This window comes from Miniopterus schreibersii (assembly GCF_964146895.1).
Source record: "Miniopterus schreibersii genome assembly, chromosome: 15".
In the NCBI taxonomy this organism is placed as follows: Eukaryota; Metazoa; Chordata; class Mammalia; order Chiroptera; family Miniopteridae; genus Miniopterus; species Miniopterus schreibersii.
The window spans coordinates 4,246,990-4,270,910 of record NC_138115.1 but is presented as its reverse complement, the minus strand read 5'-3'; the positions used below and the strand labels follow the sequence as shown (position 1 = coordinate 4,270,910).

At 45.1% G+C, this 23,921-nt stretch overlaps 1 protein-coding gene across 1 annotated transcript; it reads right to left on the bottom strand.

Moving 5' to 3' along the window:
- Positions 1–13: 13 nt before the first annotated feature.
- Positions 14–16,394, bottom strand: LMOD3 (leiomodin 3). The gene is made up of 3 exons (XM_081159225.1): positions 16,010–16,394; positions 12,650–14,080; positions 14–3,009 (listed from the first exon to the last, which is right to left on the bottom strand). Exons 1-3 carry the CDS (start codon positions 16,235–16,237, stop codon positions 2,983–2,985), a joined length of 1,686 nt encoding a protein of 561 aa, XP_081015351.1. The 5' UTR covers positions 16,238–16,394; the 3' UTR covers positions 14–2,982.
- Positions 16,395–23,921: the final 7,527 nt, after the last annotated feature.

The following is a 23,921-nucleotide window of genomic DNA, read 5'->3' as shown; positions in this document are numbered from 1 at the left end:
TATCTGCCATAAGTAGGTGTGGAACCAGCCCGTTCCATGTCCCTGTCCCTCCTACCAGTCTCGATGTGGCTTCTTCTTTATATCCTTAGTGGTAGGACTTCCATTCAGCTAGATTTCAGGTGGCTCTGAATGGCGGTTGTTTTGTAGTTTAGTTGTAATTTTGATGTCCCAATGAGGTCCTTTTTAAACCTGACATGGGTTTATACACATTTTAGCCCCTTCCATTTTCTACAAGGTGTTTTCTGCTGACTGAACACAATAAACTTGGAGAAAGTGACAACTTGAAATTTGAAAATGGACTCATTCTAATTAGTAATAGCAAGTGTCATTTCTGGAAAAGTAGCATGAAAATGCTATAAACTATTACATTTTTTTTCTATTTTTAATGACATTTTCTATAATTCACACAAAGTTACTAGAGAGCATACAATTTCCAAAAATGTCCTGGGTTTTTGTTACATTCAGTTTTCTAAGGATGCACTCAGATCAGTGGTAAAATGCAGACATTAACGTGATTTTTTCATTATCTTTGGAAAAGCTGTTCCCATTATTTTGTCTCTTCACAGTAGTGACTTGGCCGTCCACTTGTGCAGGGTCTGCTATCACTAAAATGTCATAAAAACATTAAGTCTGGGTCTGTGCATGTTGAGTATTTCCAAATGGCAGTAACAGCCCCGGGCCCCAGGCCCACCTCACAGCATCTGTCTAAACAGGCAGGGTGCGAACCTGACGACCTCCAACCCAGGCCTGAGACCCCCTTTCAGTCAGGCGAGAAGCAGACATTTGGGGGGAAATTATTACATTTTAAAAACAAATTAAAATCTTCAACTTAGAGATTTTTAGAGAGGGAATGGGTGGACGGAAAAGCATAATGTGAACAATTTCACCTGTCTCTTGACAAAACCTGTTGTATTGAGAAATAAGCTATGAATTTGGATCACCTTGTGTTTTTGGACACCTAAGATTAAAGCCCTCCTTCAGGACTCTTATTCCTTTTTGAAAGTCCTGACTTTATTAATACTGTGGCTATACAAACAAATGGGTAAGGGCTCTCTGGAACTTCAACCACTAGTATGCATTACATTTTTTGTTTGTTTTTTTAATATATCTTTATTGATTTCAGAGAGAGGAAGAGAGAAAGATAGAAACATTAATGATGAGAGTCATTGACTGGCTGCCTCCTGCACGCCCCCTGCTGAGGATGGAGCCTGCAAACTGGGCATGTGCCCTGATGGGGCATCGAACGATATCTCCTGGATCCTAGGTTGACGCTCAACCGCTGAGCCACGTTGTCCAGGCTGCATTAACATTTTTAAATAGGATAAGAGCACTTTGTTCTATCAGAGTTTGGTCTTTTAGATGTAGAATGGGCTAGACACTTAAGCTTATTTATTGTAGACCTTTCTTAACTATCCTGCTTTATGTAAAAGGATGTTTTATAGAAATAATAATGCAGGATAAAACAAAAATGTTAGCTGCTGGCTCTTCTAAAATTAGTTGATTGATAACTATAACTATTTAAATTTTATACTTCTGTACACACTAAATTAGCTTTAGAAAATAGAAACACCATATTTCTTTACAGTGGCTTGTCCTGTCCTTCCAAATAATGTATTGTTTTAAGTTTGTCTCCATTAGATCCATTCTTTTAACCCTTTTGGCTGGTTGTGTGCCACCTGTGTTTATATAAAAGGAGAAAGAAGGTAGATGCCAATTATTTACTCAGGTGAGAAAGTGAGAAAAGGCATCAAATTGTGATTTTCTGACTTCTAGGGTTCACACCGCTTCTATAAAAAATTTCAGATTCTATGTACCTAGTGACTGGGAACTTGGAAGGAGGAGAGAGCACTGAGGCTGGGGTTGTCTGGAAGGTTTTTGCGGAGGATTGGGACCTGACTGGCTTTGAAGACAGGGCAGGACAGTCATACATGGAGATTGGGAGGGAAGTCTCTGCGGGTACACCTTTGAGGGGCCGATGAGAGCGAAGGGATGGGGGTACATGTGGGTGTCTCATCAGGAGCATGAGGACTGTGGCAAATAGGACTGGATCAGAGCCCCGGGGCCAAGCCCTGGAGGCCTGCGAGGCAGAACAAGGAATTTGTTTAACCTCATACAGGGCAAGTTTCATGCAGAAGACTGAGGAGAGCAACAAGGTCAACTAAGATTCACAGACTAAGGTTAAAAACAACAAACAGATATAGTTAGCTAAAACCAAAAGCTTCTCAGTAACTGTATTATTTCCACAAAGGTAGCATGCCGTGTCCCCTGCTCCTGTGCGTGTGGAAATAGGGAGGGTCTGTGTATACGCAGGGTTTATTCTCTCCATGAGTTTTTCTGGAAACACTTTGTTTTCTCCATGTCCTGTGGCTTAAATGTTCTGCTCCTCACAGATAACCTCTATCAGAAGTATATCCCCAAACACCAGGGAACACAAGGGACAAGCCAGGCAGGGACGGAAACTCTTCTCAGCTGGTGCTGGGAGAAGAGCTAAGGAACAAGCTTCCAGTTCAAAGCAGAGGCCTGGAGCTCACTCGGCCCGCACCGTCCCGCGGGTGGAGGGTGCTCTGCTCCTTTGAGACGGTGGGTTACAGTAGAGGGGACGGGAGGGGAGGAGGGGAGAACGGAGCTACGAGAGTTACCACTTCTACGGTATTTATCGCTGTTTAGTGGAAGGAAGCAATAGCAAAGCAGACGTTCACAAAAAATGGTTTTTAACTTCTGTGCGGGAAGCATGGCTAAAATTCACCAAAGCTTCTCGAGCTGATTGGGAGTAGAAAATGTCACCCCTGAATGTTAACACTTAACCTCCTTCCTCTTCCTCTCCAGACACTATTTTGTCACAGGCCAAGTGTTCTGCCTTTTACAAAATTCTCCCATCGGACATGAGCGTTGTTCCCAGTTGCCCCTGGGTCCGGAGTGATGCCGCTGACCCAGCCTCTGAACTCTAATCCAGGGTCGTTGTTTCAATGCTGTTCTTCTAGATTATTCCAGTTCTTTTGGCAGTTGCACCTGTGATTTAGACATTTGGAGGAAAGGGGGAAATTAATCCTGGGAATTCAAGAGCTTTATAGCAAAAAATGACAACATTTACATGCCTCAAAGGATGTATAATGGATTAGAAATTCTGGCCAGAGAGCCCCTGAAATCATGAGAAAACAACCACCACAGGCACCATTCTTCGGGCATTTGCTGATGCCAGGAGCCGGCCCGCGGCTTTGAGCGCATGGTGAGGCACATCGTGAGAGGGCGCGCGGGGCCGCCCGCGCTCAGCATCCTGGGACTCGCCCCTACTGGTTGGGTGGTGTTGGCATCAACTTTCTTGGGTGCAAAACAACAATAGGAGTACCTAACTCACAAGGCTATTTTTAAGGATGAATACAAGGAATACAAGGTAGTAATTAATGCTAACACTATTTTTTGCTTTCCCTTTCTTTTTAAATTGCAGTTCACACCAATATTATTCTGTTTAGTTTCAGGTGCACAGCATAGTGGTAGGTAATCAAGTACTTTACAGGGGTTCCCCCCTGATATTTCAGGTACCCACCTGCCCCACACAGTTATTAAGATATTATTGACTATATTCCCTGTGCTGTGCTTTACATCCCTGTGTAACTACCAATCTGGACTTCTCAATCCCTCCACCTTTTCCACCCAGCCCCCAGCCACCCAGCCCCTCAACCCTCCTCCCTTCTGTTAACCATCAGCCTGTTCTCTGCATCTATGAGTCTGTTTCATTTTGTTTGTTTATTTTATAACACCTGTTTTTAAAACACTTTCTCATTTCATCCTTCAACAGCCTTGTAAAGAGGTGCAGGCTCAGGCAGGGCAAGTAATTTGCTCAAAGTCACACAGCTGGGAGGTGGCAAAGCAGTATTTAAGCACAGATCAGTCTGATTTCAGTACTCATGTCTTAACCACCAAAAAAATACCACCACGTGAATATACATTCTTTTTAACAACCTGTCTTTCCTGTTTGAAGCAGGTTCCTGCTTTGGTGCTCAATAAAATTTAAAACCAAAATGTTATTCACAAAAGAGAAGCATAAGTCTGACTGCAGATGAACTTGTCACTTTGTTTCATAGGAACTTAAGGCAAGTTCTTTAAGGGTTGCCAGTGGTGCTATATCTCCAGAGTGTGGCACATCCTCACGTACATACCACCTTCCAGAGGATGCTGAAGAGTCCAGAGGACACACAGAGTTTGAATAACAGTGACCGAGCTGTTTCTCCTTCCGAGCTGCCCAGGCTTCCCTGCCAATGTGATGAACTCTCTTGGCCACCTGCATGGCCCCTCCTACAGCCAGTTCTCTGCCCATGACCTTTGTCTAGAAAGATTTCGCAGCATTCTGCCCACCAGAGAGGACCTCTGAGGTGCTGCTGCTGCCAGCACACCCTTCACCCCACCGGCTCCTTCGAGTTTCTGGCCTCTCCCAGTGGCAGCCTTGCAGGAGGGATCTGTGTGACTGCACCTTGGCAGAAGCCCCGCAGGGAGAACACCAACAGTGAAGGACCCAATGAGAAAAAAAAAAAAAAAGTTGCAAAGCAGCATAAATAAGTAAAACAGCATGTTTTTTGTATTGTTGAGTGGAAAAAAAACATTTTATACAGCACTATTTCCAATATATGTTTCTATGCATGAAGGGCTCCAGATTAATAAAAATATTTTAAAAAGCAGAATGTGGCACTGACCCAATATTGCAAACAAGACATATTGACTTTAAAATATGACCATGTTGCAGTTCAGATCACTGACACATGGAAAAGAGCCACTAGATGACCATTGGTTAGCTATTTGGAAAAGAAATAACAAAGCAGACTTCTTACTTTCTACTTCTAAAGTTTTATCCTTTAATTTTCCTGTGCTATGGGATATTAAAATAACCCAAACTATAAAAGCAGCAAGAAAATATAGGCAAATATTTTAATAATCTTCAAAAGAAACCATTTCTAAGCAGAGCACAAACACCAGAAACCACAAAGGGAAAGATGGGTAGATTTGGTGTCATAAAAATATAAAACTTACAAAGAGCTGAGAATCAACTTGCAGGATTGTTAGGGGGGCCCATGCCCCCTTCACTTGATTAAAATTCGTTTTTTAAAAACAGTGTGTGTACCTTTGACCCCACCCTGGTGATTCCTGGAGACCCTGCCCCTCCCTACTTGCAAGCTCATCCAAGCCATTTCCAGTGGCTTTTTCATGCAAGTGGCCTCTCTAGCCTCATGCTTATGACTTTCCTAAAATCTCTCAAACAAGCAGCAGCTGGCCTCATTGTGCCCCATACATCTCAATAAGTGGCGCCAGGCCTGGTACTAGTGGCAGCCTGCATTGGTTCATAGCTTGGCCTCTCCTGGACACCTCCAAGCTGAGCACAAGTAGCAGCTAACTATAGTTTGCTGTGTAGCTCATGCTGGGTGGCCCTGGGCAAGGCACAGGCAGAGGCTGACTTTGCACCTCCTGGGAGGCCCCAGAGATAGTGCACCTGGTGGTCAGACTCTACCATGCTGGATTACAACCCTACTACATCCACGAGTGACACACTCAAGGGGCGCACTTGGTGAACACCAAAGCTCCACTGAAGTAAACCCTGCTCCATAGGGGTGTCTCCAGCACAGCAGCTCTTTGACTGTAGTTGCAGCTGGTCCTCACAGCCAATTGGCCTGGGGATCAATTCTTCCCTGTGCTGCCAACAGAAACCAAGGCTCAGCTACAACAGGACAGTGCACACAGCCCATACACCAGAGCACCTAGAAGGCCCAGCTCAAGTGACTGGGGAGTCTGAGCCCCTGGACCCTACAGGACACCTACTACACAAAGCCACTCTACAAATTCCAGGAGACATAGAAGCTCTACCTAATACACAGAAACAAACACCTGGAAGCAGCCAAAATGTGGAGGCAAAGAAACATGTCACAAAGGAAAGAACAGAGGAAATTTCCCAAAAAGGAACTAAATGAAATAGAGCCAAGCTAGGTACTAGATACAGAGTTCAGAATGATGGTTATAAGGATGCTCAAGGATCTTAGTAAAACTATTACGGAAACTAGTGAGATCATATAATAAAGTACCAATCAGAAATGAAGGTTACACGAACTGAAATGAAGAATAATTTACAGGGAATCAACAGTAGAGGAGAGGATGCTGAGAATCAAATCAGCAATTTGGAACATGAGGAAACAAAAAACACCCAACCAGAAGAGCAAAAAGAAAAAAGAATCCAGAAATATGAAGATCGTGTAAGGAGTCTCTGGGACAACTTTAAGCAGCCCAGTATTCATATTATTGGGATGCCAGAAGGAGGAGAGAGCAAGAAATTGAAAACCTATTTGAAAAATGACAGAAAAAGTTCCCCTACCTGGTGAAAGAAATAGACTTACAAGTCCAGGAAGCACAGAGGGTCCCAAACAAGAGGAACCCAAAGAGGCCCACACCAAGACACATCATAATTAAAATGCCAAAGGTTAAAGACAAAGAGAGAATCTTAAAAGCAGCAAGAGAAAAGCAGTTAGTTACCTACAAGGGAGAGCCCATAAGACTGTCAGCTGATTTCTCAACAGAAACCTTGCAGGCCAGAAGGGAGTGGCAAGAAATATTCAAAATGATGAAAAACATGGAACTACAACCAAGATTGCTCTACCCAGCAAAGCAATCATTTAGAGCTGAAGGTCAAATAAAGAGCTTCACGGATAAGAAAAAGCTAAAGGAGTTCATCACCACCAGACCAGTACTACATGAAATGTTGAAGGGTCTTCTTTAAGAAGAAGCTAATGAACAAAAGGATCTGACAAACTAAAGAGATCCAGAGACATTGACACAGGCAACAGACTGTTGTATCTCAGAGGGAAGAGGGAAGGGGGATGAGGGATGGGAAGAGATTAACCAAAGAAGTTATATGAATATATACATAACCTGTGGACACAGACAATAATGGGGCGAAGGCCTGGGGAAGGGGTGGGAGCAAGGTGGAGGGGGTCAATGGGGGGGAAAAAAAGGACACCTGTAATACTTTTAACAATAAAGATAAATTAAAAAAATAAAAATAAAAAGTGTGTGTAGCATGCACACGTGTGTATAGCATTGCTAGTGCGCATGCATGTGCACACACGCAAGAACCAGGCTGGCAGGGCAGGAGGACCCACTTCCCCAAAGGTTAGTTCCTCACACCTGGGTGAGTTCCTGCTCTGGTCAGCACCTCAGTGGGTGTCCAGGATACCTTTGAGCCTGGCCTTTGGGTTCATTTCAACACATAGAGATAGAATAAAAGGTAATTTGAGCAGAGGGTGTTGTGGAGGTAGGAAAAGAGGCCCGTCAGGGAAAATCTCGAGAATGTGGATTGCCATGGATGTCACAGAACAGTGGGGGTCAAGTACAGTCGCCAAAGCAGCAGCAGCACCAAAAAACTTGTCAGAAATGTGAATTCTCAAGCTCCATTCAAGACCTACTGGATCAGAAACTCTGGGGGGTGTTCCGGCACCTGTGTTTAGCCTTCCAGGTGGTTTGATGCTAAACCTTGAGAATCACTCCCACAGGTGCTAGAAAAGCAATATACAGGGTGGGGCAAAAGGAGGTTTGCAGCAGTTCATATGAAAAATAATACAATAATAAATAAATAACAACCCAAGAATAAACTCTGTTTTGTGGACTCACAACTGCAGACCTTGTTTTGCCCCAGCCTGCGTCAAAGACTCTTTTCCCTCTAGCTTTAGGGAAAGGGCAGTTTATGGCCCATATAATTGCGGGTGCGCAGACGTTTCTTTGAGATGAGTTTGAAAGGTCACCTTGCTTTCTCCTGTGGAGATCTCCTTCTAAGGAGCATAACTTTTCCAAAGCAACGGCCCAGTGTAGGCTCTGGGGCTATAGGTTCTCCTGGGCTCTTTTTTGGAGGCAAGAAAAAGGAGCAGGACGAAGGAGTTAAAGACAACACAGGGGCTTCACACGGAGAGTGTGTGAGGAGGGAGGTACCAGGGAAACGGGAACTGGAAACAATGACCAGGCCTGCCCAGCAAGGGCTTGATCTGGGCGCTGATCGAATGAAGGGCCGAGGAAACCCTGTGTGATCTACGGGGAAAGGGAGACCTGGGGATTGTCAGGGTTATTTGGCAGCTGAAACCAGGGGAGAAGATAAGATGGGAGAGAAAAATTGTAGAAGGAGAGGGTCTGGAGAACCTAGATAAAGACACAGCACATCTTACAGACGAGACATGGGAGAGACGGCCAGAGATGGGAGGGAGGCTCGAGAGTCCAGGCTCTTGCACCTTGTGCGCACAACACTGTTCCAGTGTCCTGGGCCCTTTGGCTCAGGAGGGCTGTTCATGCTCTTACTATACTACAGTCTTTCCAAAGGAGGAAGCTAGAGTGTGTGCAGTACCGGCTGGAAGCACACAGATGTGCACGTAGTGAGTCCACAGAGGGACGCAGAGGATGGTAAGGTACCTTGTTTGGCACAGCAGCCTGCATGTAACATACGTGCAGTTGGCCTTAGAGAAGACTGTAAACTCATCTCAGATGGGGGGCAGTGGACGGACTACAGACTTCAAACAGAAGATCATACATTTGCACTGAGGGATAAACTGGTACAAGCCTAATGTCTTTGTTTAGGGCTATTATCATATTGATTATAAGCAATTAACTCATAGTCACTATCTAATAAATTCAGTTTGTTAGACAAAACACGCTAAAAACAAGAGCAACAAAAATGAAAAAATTCTATAGGAGCCAAATAAGTAATGGAAATGAGTGAAGCAGGCCCGGTGTGAGGCAGCAGGGCACGGTGGGGACTGAGGAAAACCGGACAGGGCAGCGCAGAGCCAGCTGACCTGTGCCATGCACATGCAAGCTTAGTGGGGCAGGTATGATGTTGCAAGTGGTGCCAGATAGCTGGATATTTTAATGTGATGTCTTTTATTTTATATAATAATACTCAAGCCAAATAAAATGGGCTTTCAGATCTGGCCCATAGTCCAGCAGCTTTTAATACCTGGCCTACAGAACACGTCTCCTTTAAGCCAAATTAGATGGGCAGCTCCTTGGAGGAGGCAGCATTTGAGCCAAGCAAGGTGAACAGGTTTTCCTTTATTCTCTGCTGGCAGCTTCATTTCAGGGGTCTTGGGCCAGAAGCATGTGATGGAGAATAAACTTTAAAATGAAAAAATACAATCTTAAAATATAAGTGGACTACTTAATAAGACATGCTCTAGAAAACACAAAAATAATATTTCTAAGTTGATGAGAGGAAATAGGCTTTTTCTTTAAGTTTTCTGGGACTAAGTAATGCCTAACAACATGTTTGGCATTCAGTAGTCTAGATAGGAACATCAGTAAAAAGAAAAATCATGGAATTTCAAAGTTGTATTTTAATTTCAACCTTACGCTTGAAAGTCCAGAGTTTTGGAGAGCATCTCTGCCCTCCAATGCGTGGGGGGGACCCCCAAACCTTTAGTTTCACTTCTCCATAGGAGTGTAGCTGCGCCTCATCTGACTGCCAAGGACACCCCTTTGTGCTGGACTTTGTGATGTCACCTCTGATGGCATTCACCATATTTTGCTGAGTTGAAGATGCACATTTTGTGACATCGGAACCGCCCTGAATACAGTCAGTGGTGTTTACAATGGTCGGCTGCCTGAGCAAACACACGCGCCTCCACTGAGCTACATGCTCTGTTGGCTCTACACGTGCCCAGGTGTATTGCCATTTAAATTATCTTTTAAAGAATGTGGCAAAATGTGATGGGTATGTAAGAATACTTTGTACTACTTTTGAACTTACGTAAGTCTAAAATGATTTCAAAATAAAACCATTTAAAGAGGCTTTTAAAGATTACACTATGATTTGGTGTTAAAGCAGAAATTTATTGTGTATGTAGCACAGCACAAAACGGGGCAGTGGGAGCAGACTGACATGGGTGACGCGAATTTTCATCAGCGGACCGAGGCTTGTTCATTTCCTCAAGGACATCTTACAGGACCACGTGGTGAAGCTATGCGGCATTTTGTGACTGAGGCGCATGCTGTGGCGCCTACTGCAGGCCAAGCCAGGCACTGAAAGCAGCAGAAATTGCCAACCCCTTGAACACACTAAAGGCATTTCAAAGCAGAGGCTCAGATAAGTGACTGTCATTAAAAACCAGTTCCGCGTGTGCTCTGAAGCATGCTTTTTCTAAGCGCTCAGAAAACACAACCTAAAATTGGTAACATTTTAGAATTGATTGAAAACGTAGAATGTAGTACTTAGTAGGGTGGTACATTTTGCAATTATCATCATGAATCTATTTAGGTGTGTTTTGCTTTAGGATCTGGGCATAAAACAAGTGTTCTCAGTTGCGTCAAGAGCAGAGTGTTTTGATTATGAAGATGATAGAACTGACGTTGTATGCTCCATGACATTGGGACTGCACCTGTCTTACTCCCTGTGGCATCACTGACCCCTTGAGGGTGCCTGACACATGGGGCACCATGTAAATACTTGTTGCATTAATGAGTAAGTGGGTAGTTGGAGTGGAGCAGACTTGGGAAGCAGGTTTGCTCGGCAGAACATTCCCACAGAAGGCAGAGTGCTGGGTCAGACGATCATCTGAACTCCAGTCTCTCTTCTACTCTGAACCCACATTCCACCTTCAATGTAGATTTAAATGCAGACTGGTGCAGCCACTATGGAAAACAGTGTGGAGGTTCCTCAAAAAATTAAAAAAGGAGCTGCCTTTTGACCCAGTGGTCCCACTTCTAGGAATATATCCTAAGAATCCTGGAACACCAATCAGAAAGAATATATGCACCCCTATGTTCATAGCAGCACAGTTTACAATAGCTAAGATCTGGAAACAGCCCAAGTGCCCATCAGGAGGTGAGTGGAGAAAAAAAATGTGGGACATTCACACCATGGATACTATGCAGCTGTAAAAGAGGATCTCTTACCCTTTAGAACAGCATGGAGGGACCTGGAGAGTATTATGCTAAGTGAAATAAGCCAGGCAGAGAAAGACAAACATCACATGATCTCACTTATATGTGGGATCTAAAGAACTTAATAAACTGATGAACAGAAATGATTCAATGACATGGAAGCATAGATGAGACTGACGAATGTCAGAGGGATGGAGGGGGCAGGTGCGTGGAGGGGGAGAGAGTAACCAAAGAATTTATATGCATCTATGCACAACCAAAGGACACAGACAATGGTGTGGAGAGGGACTGGGGAGGGGGGTGGAATGGGGCGGAACGGGTCATTGGGGAGAAAAAGGGACATCTGTAATATTTTAAACAATAACAACAAAAAATATTAGAAAGGAAAAAAAAAAGAGTTCTCTTCATTCTGTTCAGATTAATGTTATTTTGGGGCTGTGTTGCCACCAAGGCAGCCTGGATGTGCTTTACTGATAACTGGTTACAGAGGTGATAGTTTCTCTCAAAACAAACCCCTCAGCCACCCCCTACTGAGGTCTGGCTGCCAGAGAGGAGCAGGTGCAGAGTCTTGACGTTGTGCCCAAGGGCAGGCAAAAAACTCTCACCTGACCTCATGTGACCTCCAGTGTGCTCATCCTGGCTCCCACCCCAGCAAGAATCAGAGTCCTAAGGGAAAGTCAGTTTTGATTTGGAATAGCAGAGTGTTGTTGGTTCTGCTTTACTAGGAGATAGGAGTGAGGGGCCTGCACGTGTGCGCGTGTATGTGCGTGTGTGTGTGTGTGTATGAATAAGTAACGCCTATCTTATTTTACAATGTATGGCTTTTTGAAATAGAAAAAACAAGCTTACATGAAAATTTGTTTAAAACATCTTGAAAAATTGTGACTCTCTATGATGAAATAATATTAACTATTTAGTCAATATCTCTTGGCTAAATTACACACTAGATTTTAAAATAATAGTTAATTGTCCCCCACCCATGACCCCTGGACACACAACTTTCAGCCCCCATAAATCTATCTTAGTAATGACACAAGAAATTTATTCCTATAACGGAACCTGCAAGGAATAGGACATTTTCACATATCAGCAGCAGTAATAGTGATATCATAGTAAGTATTAAAACAGAAATAATAGTGAAATATTCAAAACTGTTAATCTGTGGTGACGCTAACCTGAAGTTTACCGTTTGTTTGTCTGCCTGCACAGTGCAGAGTATAAATGCAAGTGCCAGTCTCTCTCCATCTGCTAACATTGAACCCACTGTTTCTAAGCCGTTTGGAAGCATTCAGGTATCATCAGGCGTTATTCTTAGCCCTCCAGCGGCTCCTCAGGACCTCCAGTGTCAGCTCTGTGTCGCTGGAGTGAATAAAAGCTTGACCTGGACTCAGAACTGAATTTCCATGTCGGCTGCAGCGCTTCCTACCTGTACCTTCTAGATAAGCGACTTGACTTCTCTTAGCCTCAGTTTCCTTTCAATGAAATGGGGAGAATTCTGCTACCTACCTTATGGGGTTAAGATGATCGTGGGAGTTAATTCATATAATGAACCTGGCCTATGGTAAGTGCTTAGTGACTGTTAGTTGTTAATATGAGTTAGAAGTTAGGCAGGTGCACGTCCTGGGGGAGAACCAGTGATTCAGCTCTCCAGGGCGCCCCACTGCGAGAGGCTGTCCTGGTGCCTCGGTGACCAGGACGCAGCTGGTACATTCGGGGTGGTGCTCGTTCACCGGTCCTCCCTCCTTCTACTTACAGGTTTAAGATAGGCCACGTTGCTGTGACGGATGTCGTTCAAGAGCTGGTCTCTGGGCGTGATCTCCACCAGCGGGGGCGGCCTGTTTCTGGGCACCGGTTTCAGCGTTTTGATCACATCCTTGAGGTTGGTTTTTTCGGGGCTTTCTCTGGCCTCTGGCATCCGAGATTTGCGCTGGGTCCTCTTGAGCTTCATGCCCCGGAAGGAGTCAGGGTCCGTCCTGTACGGAGGGGGCTGCGATGGCTTTTTCGTCACTTCATTGCGCCGACCGAGGGGCGCTGCCGGGGCGCTGGGAGGGCGAGGCGGCGGCTGGAGGAACTCCTGCGCCCTGGCATCTGGCATCGGGCCGCCCAGCATCTCCCACATGCCCGGGGGCAGCCCCAGCCCGTCCTCCAGCATGGCTATCAGCCGTCTCTGCTCCTGCAGCTGCTGTCGCCTTTGCTCTTCCTGCCTTTTCTGCCTTTGTTTGTCCTGATTTCTGGTGAGCAGATTGGTCACCACCATCCTGGGACCCGGGAGCTCAAAATGGTAGCCCATCTTCAGGAGAGTGCTGTTTGCCTTCAAGAGCCTGGATATTTCCATCTCGGCGTGGTGGCCCAGCATGTGCCTCTGGTTGTGAAAGCGCAGCTCGGTCAGCGTCTCGTTGAACTGGAGACACCTCACGATGGCCACGATGCCCTTGCCCGTGATGAAGTTGGACTCGATGTTGAGCGTGGTGACGCTCCTGTTTTCCCGCAGCATGTTAGCCAGCGCGAAGGCCACGCTCTCGTCCGCGCCCACGTTCGCTAAACTGAAGGTCTTGACGTGCTTGTTTTTCTTCATCGCGTCCACGAAGTCCAGCAGCATCTCTCTGGGGATGTTTTCGATGTTGTTCAGGTTGAGCTCCCGCATGTCAGGGTCGTTCTGTCGGACGCGCCGCAGGCTGCCGTCTAGGTCCGTCTGGTTTCCCGAAGGCCTTGCACTTACCTTCAGAAAGCTGGTGTCTAGAGCTAACTTTTTAGGGTCTAATTTTGATATTTTTTTCTCACTCTTTCCTGGGGCCTCTGGTCTGTCTTTCTGCTCTTCAAACATCCGGCTGGGGACCTGCTGGCGGCTCTCACCGTTCCTGGCGGGCTCCTCTGCCTCGCCTCGCTCTCCTCGCGTGGTGTCCTGATCACTCCCCTCACACTCGTCCCCGTCTTCATCACCTTCATCTCTGTCGTCGTCTTCATCATCATCTTCATCATCGTCTTCATCATCGTCGTCATCTTCCCCTTCCTCCTCCTCTTCTCCATCATCGCCCTCGTTATCTGTGTCTCGCAGGTCGCTGCTGCCCCTCGACTCCCTTTGACCTGCGGCAACTCTGTCACTGAGCTTCTCCTTTAGGGTCGGGGGCGCCCTGCTGCTGGCTCGGCCCGGCTCCGGCTCCACGCACCGCCCCGGCGAGTTCTCCTGCAAGAGGTTGGCGAGGGTCAGCATTAGAGCGGTGGGTACAGGAGGCGGGGCACAGCTCCCGAAGCAATAGAAGGCTCGTCATCGAGAAAAAGCAAGCAAACAAGCTCCGTGCAGTGTTCCATTTGTGCGCACAACACATCACAGAAAAGCTTATAAATGTGCATGGGAAAAGCCTGTTGTATCGTTTACCAAATTAGTAGTTATGTCTTAGGAAGAGGTAACCGTGAAGCTAACCGAGGAGAGGAAGCATCTGGAGCATATTCACTTGTTACAGGATATAATTCTAGAGGGTTTGAGTTTTTGAACAAAGTTTAAAACACATAGTAGTTTGGTAAGCACATACAGCCAAAATAAAGAATTTTTTATAGGCACCTACACATAAACACATTTTTGGGTTGTGTTTACCTCATCCCATATGTTAAAATGAAACCTAGTAGATTTTGTGTTCAGACTCTGTATTGTTTTTCAAAATGCTGAACAATTTCAGAGGCAGCTAACAGTTATTTGTTTTGAAAACCTTATGGAGTTATCTACTGAAACACTGAAGTTTTTGTTTTGTATATAGCTGAATACATAGCTTGGTATTCAACAACCCTGAGTTACACAATACTTTCCTTACTGCCATAACCAATATTTACATTCCTCGTATATTGTTAATCTACTAAACTGTATACATCAAGTTTCCCTAAAAACATAACATATTGTGGGGAAAACGAGTGCAGTCTGATATTTTGGAATATGCCGAAAGCCTTGAGTGTGATTTGGTCTCCTCAGCTCTATGAAAACTGTCCTGGCTACTGCAAGGACAAGTTCACTAGTCAGTTCCTTTCAAAGGGAGGCCTCTAGGAGGCAGAGCCAACTGCAAAGGGGGACAGGATTATGCAGAGATTTAGGAACAACTGCTTAGTCTGGGAAGGAAAGTGGCCGTCTTTATTAGTAGTGTTTATTAGATTGTTGCCCATCAATTTGTACACTTTCCTATTCAATGTGTACACCTCAAAGGTGTCACTTTGAAAGCTGTCTGTAGCAGTTTGAGTCACAGGTTCATCCGACCAAGAACCTGACCTTATTGCTTGTAATAAGTTGTAGGCTGGGAGTGACCTTAGCAACTGACATCTTCCCCAGCAGGGGGAGCCAGCCATCAAGCTGTTCAAATTGAACAGAGAAGAAAAAATGTGAAAAGTATCCAGTTTTCTTTTTCTGAAATAATTCATATAGAATTGGCTTTTACTCCAACTGTAAAATGTCTGAATATTATACCTCAAACTCTAACCATATCAAGCCAGCAACTTATTTTCTTGAGTTCAGTACATGTTTAAATTCTCTATCAGTAGGGATAACTAAGAGACTTTACTCGGGGGGTCACTATTAGAAAAAATATGCAAATATACAATACATTCACCGATTTAACCACAATTCTACTTTTCATGGAAAAACATTAAAGAAAGAACTATCTTTAAAACAGCTTAATAGATATTAATCTCTAAATTAATCACTGATACCGAGTGCACAGGATATTTTTAGTTATTCGACTGGGTCCAACTGTAGGCATGTGGATGGGCTTCAGGGGGCTGAAACTGTGTGTGACATGCTGCGTATGTATGTGGGAGCTTGAAGCAAAGGCCCAGAACTTCCATCAGCTCCTTAAAGGGGTTTGTGAGCCAAAAAATAACTAAGGACAACTCTTTCTGGGTTATGAGTTAATTCATTAAAAATCATGCGTATAGGCTACAAGCTTCCCTACAGCAAACTCAACAGCATTTTTTAAAAAAGAGGCATGTACAAGAAATAACCAACTTTCCCTCCCAGCTCTGCCGTACGTGCTTCAGAAAGTTCCAACATTAAATACTATGATCTAATCGTTAAGCCTGCAATCCTGAGTCACGACGGTGCCACGGGACCCGCCAGCCCAGCCGTCCCCGGTACCTGGGCGGGCGCCCCGTGCCCCGCGCGCCCCGCGCGCCCCGCGCGCCCCGCGCCGGTGTGGTCCCTCTGAATCAGCCCCGCGGGGAGCCGGGGGTCGGGGGCCATGACCTCCATTTCCGACTGCAGTTCCAGCAGCTCCTCGGGGGACAAGTTGGCCAAGATTTTGTCTTCGTCAATGTCTTCATCAAAGAGCTCCTCTCGGTCAGAACTCGCGCTGCGCGCGGACATGGCTGCGGCGCGCCTTCCTCGTCTCCCTGGAGAAGAAGGGACTCGGAGGTGACTTTAAAGGCTCTCAGGGCCCCGGCTGCCCGGCGCCTCGGGCCGCACCCCGGAGCGCGCTGCCGGCGCCGCGGTCCCGCTGCCGCGAGTGCCGGGGCGCAGCGTCTATATTAAGCCGCTGGCGGGTGGCGGGCGGCGGGCGGCGGGTGGCGGGCGGGGAGCGCGCCGCTCCCCCCGGGGCCGAGTCAGCTGCGCGAACCCCTGACGTGCGGGCGCAGCTGCTCCGCTCGCCGGGCGGGTCCCGGGCCCGCCGCGCCCCCGCCCCCCGGGTCCCGCCCACGTGCCCGCGCGCCCGCCCCCGCCCCCGCCGCGCGGAGACCTTCTCGCTCCAGCCGCGAAAGCAACTTGCGGACTTGGGATGAACGTGCAGCCGCGAACCCCGCGGCCCCGAAGCTCCCGCGGGAGCGGCCGGCCGGGCGCGGGCTCCGGAGGCGGAGACGCCGGGGCCGCGGGGCGCGCACCTGCTGACGGCCGAGGGGGGCGTCGGGTCCCGCGACCCAGCGGGGCGGCCGCGCTCGGGTTTCCACGGAGGGCGGAGTTTAACACTTAAAGGATTTTTTATCCTACTCTCGTTAGTCTTAAAAAAATGTTTTTTAAAGAATTTTTTATCTATGCTTTTATCCTACAGATATATCCCCACATGGCTGAAATGCAGGTACAAGATTATGTAACACGGCAAAGTGAAAACAGGGCGCATTGTGTGCTATTATTTGTGTGACAAAAGGTAAAAAGACTGTATGTATATGTATATGAACACATTTTATCAACATAATGCATCTTTGGAAAGATGCACGAGAAATCAACACCCGTGGATAATTTTGAGGGATGGGCTGTCTGGGAAGGCTGGGAAAAAGACTGTTACTGTGTATCCTTCTATAAGTGCAAAAATTTGAACTTTGTGAATGTAATACTAATTTAAAATACACATTTATGGTACAAAAATTAGGACAACGCAAGGAAGCACAAAGAAAATAAAAATATCCCCTTATCCCACTACTAAGGGCTATCATTATTAACATTTTGGTTTATCATTGTAGTCCTTTCTGCTAGGCAAATAAACTCAATATCTTTTTTTTTTTTTAACTTACAGGGTTTTTTTCTAGGCTATTGTATGTTTTACTATGACAATATTATTGCAACCCATCGTATATACATATATATGTATATATAAAATTATTTGCAAAGTATATACATTTTACTATTCTAATATACACCATTTATAAATATTTATAGTATATAATATATTTAATATAATACATAATCAAATAATATATTTTTAAAAATGTTTTTTATTGATTTTAGAGAGGGGAAAGGAGAAGAGAGAAACATCAATGAGAGAGAAATGTCTATTGTCTGCCTCCTGCACGCCCCCTACTGGGGGTGGAGGCCCCAACCTGGGCATGTGCCCTGACCAGGAATCTAACCGTGACCTCTCAGTGCATGGCACAACGCTCAGCCAACTGAGCCACACTGGCCAGGGCTCAAATAATATATTCTTAAATATTACACTTATAATAGTAATAAATATTTAGAAATAAAATTTATAATTTTGGCATATGTTTTGTACACACACACATATATTGCAAAACATATGTAAAAAGAGTCAAAAGTGAGAAGTTTTAAATTGATGTTTTAATATTTTCTTCCTACCCCAGTGATTGGTCTTGAACTCCCCAAGGTTGAGAGGCTTCGTTTATATAGGTAAATGATTTCCCAGAGAGGTATTCCCAATTTACGTGAATAATCATTTTTAAAGTAAAGAGCACAGGTACATAGCGGCAATTTACAGCTTACTACCAGTCAGGTCTTCCTTACATCCCTGTGAAAGGAAAGGAAAAGCTTGGCTTGGGTGGGAGGTTTGTAAACCACTTTGCCTACCACTGATTTGCAGGCGATTGTTTCAGAGACTCAGTTTGCAGGCCAGTGGTCTAAAAAAGACTGGACCCAAAAGAGTTTTGTGTTCAAGGAGGACTGGGGAATGTTACATTCTGCATTTGTCTTTAGAGATTTGTAAAGTTGATGCCCTTTTAGACACTCTGAGAAATCATACAGGAAAGAAACCCATTTGTTTAGTCTAATATTCCCCCACCTTATTTAGTTAATTCACCCTTTTTTTTAAATTTCAAAAATCCCTTAATAATATCCTGTACAATTAACTTTCCAAAAGTCATACTTTGGAAAATACTGATCTAAATATGAAGAGGAAGATCCTGAATCAGTCTGCGGGACTCGAGCCCCAGCTTCACCCCGAGTGATGTTGGGCAACTTAGCCTAGTTTCCTCGTCATGTAGGGGGGAGCAGAGAATAAAATTTACCATCTGCAGCTGCTGAGGGGACTACATGAGGTTATACGGAGGTATATATGTAGGCTAAGTGTGATGGTGCGTAACCCAGAGTGAACTCTCGCTAAATGTTAAATATCACTCTTCTTGTGTTTCATGGATAACCACAGAAACAAAGGCAATTGTAAAATGTAATACATTTTATAAATCGTTTCCACAATAGAAACCATTAAATTAATGACAAAAGAGCTTTAAAAAAATCTTGTTGTTTTTACAGAAAGCATCTCTGAGACTTTTAGATGAAATTGCTTATAAAGAAAATAGAAAACCAACTTGTACATAAATATGAAGCTCTCCCCAGAAAATGCTTTGAACTCGTGAGCTTTCAGATTCAAATTCTATTCTGATGAATTCCACTTGTTTTGCTGCGACCGAACGTTTTGGACGATCCAGCAGATTTCGGAGTATCTGAGAGGTGCTCCTTCTGTGAGTGCCCATCTTCTGAATCAGTGTGCGGGGCGGGCGCATCTCTCCCAGCTGCTTCCACTGTGCCTCTACCCACATGCTGGCATGGAGGGTTTCGTGGTGGGACTGGCCTTGCTTCACACACACGATTTAGTTGCGTTCTCCCTTAATGAGCTTCTGCGGCTGCACACTCCTCACATCAGAAGGCTGCTGTGGTGACGCAGGAAAGCAGCCAGCGCAGGGCAACTGATTACATTTATGGCCGGGCGGGGCATCACAGGTCAGAGGCCCTGGGGGGGTATGAGACGCATGAGCGCCCTGGGCCCCACGCAGAGGCTCCTGGGGCAGAATTCTCAGGCTTGGGTCCAGGAATCGGTGTGTTTTGAAAGCTCTTCAGGTGATTCTGAGGTGTACACATAACTGTGAAAGTCGCAGAGCTGTTGCAAGTCTTTAGTTTACAGACCAGGCTTAGAGAGCTTAAGAAACTGCATTTTACCAGGTTCAGAACACGCTGCCCCAACATATGGCACTTGGGCATATAAATATTCTAAGCTGAAGGAATCTGAGAAGCAGCAGGTGCAGGAAGGACTCTCTGACCTGCCCTTGTCCCCTGAAGCAGGTCAGAAGACCCTCAGGTGAGAGGGGCCCTCCCTGCACCAGAAGGAGGGAGCGCCCTTAGCACTGAAGACAGAGGCCTCCGGAGGAGCCGTGAGGAGCCGAGAGAGCCCAACAGGCCCGCTCCTGGGGCTCATAGCCTCTGTCCTGCCACCTCTTCCCGTGACGCTGCTCTTCACGTAGGCCAGCGTAAAAGCACTGCAGGGTAATGTTTACGATGGCTCCGTGTCAAGTGACACTTCCATGGAGTAAATGTGCAGGCTTTTCTCCTGCTGACCTCTCTCCAGTCAGTGCAGGTTACAGGGCCAGCTGGAGAAATCGGAGGGAAGTAGGAAAAAGAAAAGGAATTCCTTCCTCGCATGGAGCGAGTCAACCCCTAGGCCTCATTCCTTCACATGTAAAGGTGGGGTGGTAAACACACCTACTTTAGAGGGTTTTTGAAAAATCCAAATGGCATAACCCAGGGTAACATTTATTAAGCATTAGTTATCATCAGGCCATCACAAACAAATTGTGTGACCCTTCTGCCTAGAAAGTGTCTGACACCTAACAAATATTGTTCAAGACTGAAAAATATGTGGCTTTTCATTCTTTCCAAAACAGCACGTGGAATGCATGCAAAAGAAACGTGTGCAGCTTGGGTACATTGATAAGGAGGCCTGCTGGTGAGGAATGCTTCCTTCGTGATCTGGCTGTTTCCAGAGATGGCATAGCCAGTCTCGCCACAGTGGCTGGGGATGGGCGAGACTGGCTGTGCCATCTCTCCAGCCCTGAGCATGGGCTGTACCTGGGCAGGATGTCTATAAATGCTTCCCAGATGTTACTAAATAAATCAGGTCTGTCCCGTTTGTGGCATGCTATTCGCTTATGCAATTCCATTTGAATCACCGAGACTCTGCTCACTGGCTCCAAACTTCCGGAAGATTTTTTGAGTTTGAAACAAATGCCTGGCGCTCTCCTCAAATTCCTGAACCCTCAGCTGCATGGCCTCAGGATGGGCTTTTAAATTCATAAGGCAAGTGCTTCCCCAGAGCCCAAACAGGGTAGATCAGCTTCTTCACACAACAATCTTGAAATGTTTTCTTAACCTCCTTTTGCAGATATTAAAACTGAGATAGGCATTTGACTAAAGACTGATGGCTCCAGCTTCGGGCTCTCCTCGGCGTCCCCAGCAGGCAGCAGAAACAGCAGCTCACGCGCAGAAAGGAGGGAGCCACAGGGCGCCGAGAGCAAAGGCTCTGCTTGCTGGTGCCCATAAAAAGCGGTGAAAAAACTAGCAGATTGCAAATAATCTGGTCAGCAGCAGGGCCGTCATCTCCAAACACCTACTGAGAACCTTGAGACATGGGGAGAAAGATGCTTGGATCAGAATTCGTCTGAAGAATGCTGGGTTAAAGAGAGTGAGAGAGTTCTTAACCCAAAGCTTTGAACATGCCAATGAGAATTGTCAATTTCTAAATCGAGAAAATAGGTTTTTCTGAATTATTGAGCACAGAAAACTTTTACATTAGCACATAAGATTAATATTCCTCAGAACACATTTTGTGAAATGTTGATCTAAGCAAGTCAAATAAAATAAAGAAAAGAAACAGTATATATTATATGTTAGCATAGAAAAAAGAATGAAAGAAAATACTCTAAAATGTCACAACTCCAAGTGGAGGGATTACCAATGATTTTTATTTTATTTCATTTTATTTTTTGATCCAGGCTTTTTCCTACTTCCAGAAAAACAAATAAATGCTGCTTACTTTTTAAAGCAGAGAAAATAACCCCAGATAATCTATGTTGATTTTAGAATAACTGCTTTAATCTTCTTACTAATGTGGGCTCTGAGCCTCTGAAACAGGGGAAAAATAAATGCAGGTCTGACCAGCTTCCAGGACAAGACATGTTAACCCTTAAAGTTTCAGCATCTTTTACAACAGCCCATTTATAATTTCCCATGACACTCGTAAATATAACAGGCACATGTCAAGTCTTTTTTTTTTGGATACCTCACAGATACATTTCCCAACTACGTTGACAAAAGTCCACATTCTCAAAGGCAGAGATATTAAAATACTTAAAAACTGAGAGATGCCTCAGATTTATCAAGAATTGTCAGTGGCACACTTTGTTCCAGAGATTTCTTTAATCAACCTGTGAATTCACAGTTAAAAGCAAGGCCGATTGCCCAACCATGTGAATACAGTTAATGCCACTGAACTGTACATTCAAAATGGTTAATCTGGTAAATTTTATGTTACGTATATTTTATTACAATAACAAAAAGCAAGGGTAATAAAATATATCTAGGCGCATATTTTATTTTGGAAGATCCTCACAACTTTAGATATTTAAAAGTGTGTTTATAGTATTGTTTATTACAGAGACCTGGAAACAACACAAATGCTCAACGACTAGGAATTAATCAAATAAACTATATTCTATTCCTACTACCTAATACCACAAAGCTGCCTATTATTAAATAGCACATTTTGTTAAATTATTTAAAAACATGTAAATACTTATTTTATGTATAAGCACAGAAAAAAGTCTGAGAGCATCTATATCAACATGAAACAGACCCTGTTTCCTTCTTTAAACATTTCCAAGTTATTTGAATATTTACTAGTATATATAATTTTATAATCAGAAAACCCTGAACCCATATTCTAAGTGTGCATTTATATAGAGGCAACATCCCTGTGCGTGTAAGCGTCCTGGCATCATCATGGGGAGGCTAGCATGTCCTGCTGTTTCACTATCTTTAAGTAAAAGCATAAGAATTAAGACAATATTTTTTTTACAGAGAAGACAGTAAGTAAATGGGTCAGGGAGGAAGTTATGTGGAAAACATCATAACCAGCAGAATCACTATGTTGGATATTTGTTCACTACAGAATAAATTAATTTATAGATTTTGATAGGCTTTAAAATAATCATATTTAAGGCGTTCAGAGAAATTAAGTATAACTTCTATTTAAGAAGTAATTATATGTTATACACCTGAAACTAATATTGTGTGTCAATTGTAATGAAAATTTTTAAAGAAATAATTATAAATCATTAAGTAGGAAAATGTAAAGATGTACATGAAAAGCCTTGGAAGTAAATCCTACAGCTGTGGAAACAGTCTCTGCGTGGCTGGGATGAGCGGGGCTGCCTTTCACCCGGAGCTTAGCGCTGAGCTGTTCGGAACGGGGGCCCAAGGCTGAAAAAGCCATTGCGGTTCGGAGAGAGCCACGGCTCCCACGCTTGTTGACTAGAAATTCCAGAATGAGAGCGGGGAGAGTGGTGAAGAAGCAATATTTGAAGAGAAATTATTGCTAATTTTCCAGAACTGAAGCAAGACCCAGGTCCTCAGAATGAGAGTTTTCTGAACGCCGAGCAAAATAAGAGTCAGGCCGTTTAAAACCATGTGTGACACCTGGGCACCCTTAGGTGACTTGCAGGAAAGCTGCAGGACCTCGCGTGACCGCAGAGAGACGCAGACACTGTGGCGAGGACAGCAGGCGCCAGGGCGACTGCAGGCGCCGCACCCGCAGTGGCAGATGCGAACGGCGCAGGCCGCAGGGAACATGCTCGGGCCGAGGGGGCGCGCTGGGGACAGCGGCTGCCCTGGGCACGGGGGCAGCGAGGGGCAGGCGGCCGGGGACCGAAGTGTCACCCTGACACTCGCTCCCTCAAAAGCATTTGCGGCCCGTTGGCGGGAATGTAAAATGGCACAAGCGACTGTCTGAAAAAGGCTGCCAGTTTCTCAAAACCTTACCAATGTGGCTTAAAACCAGAATAACTGAAAGCAGGGCCAGGGCCGCAGAGGGATGCCACTGCGCACGGCGGGCGGGGGTGAGAGCCACGCAGTATCCAGCCTCACACGAGGACGTCCTGTCACCTGCTGCCACACGAATGGAACCGGGGGCACGATGGGAGACAGAGTAAGCCAGTGGCAAGAAGACAAATACTGTTCGATTCACTTAGATGCGGTGCCTGCGGGAGTCAGACCAGAGTCAGGCTAGGAGGGGGGCGGACCGGGCTGAGGGAGGCAGAAGTGGGGAGCTGGTGGGCACAGAGCTCCAGTTTTACAGATGAAAATCTGGAGACCCACTGCACAACAATGTTAATATACTTAACTTCACTGAACTGTAGACTTTAAAATGGTTAAGGTGATGAATTTTATGTTATAGGCTTTTTACCACAGTTGAAAAATACTCAAAAAATGTTGAATAAAAATACTAGAAGCAAATAGTTAGATGAAAAATATGTTCCCACTAGTATTTATTATATGA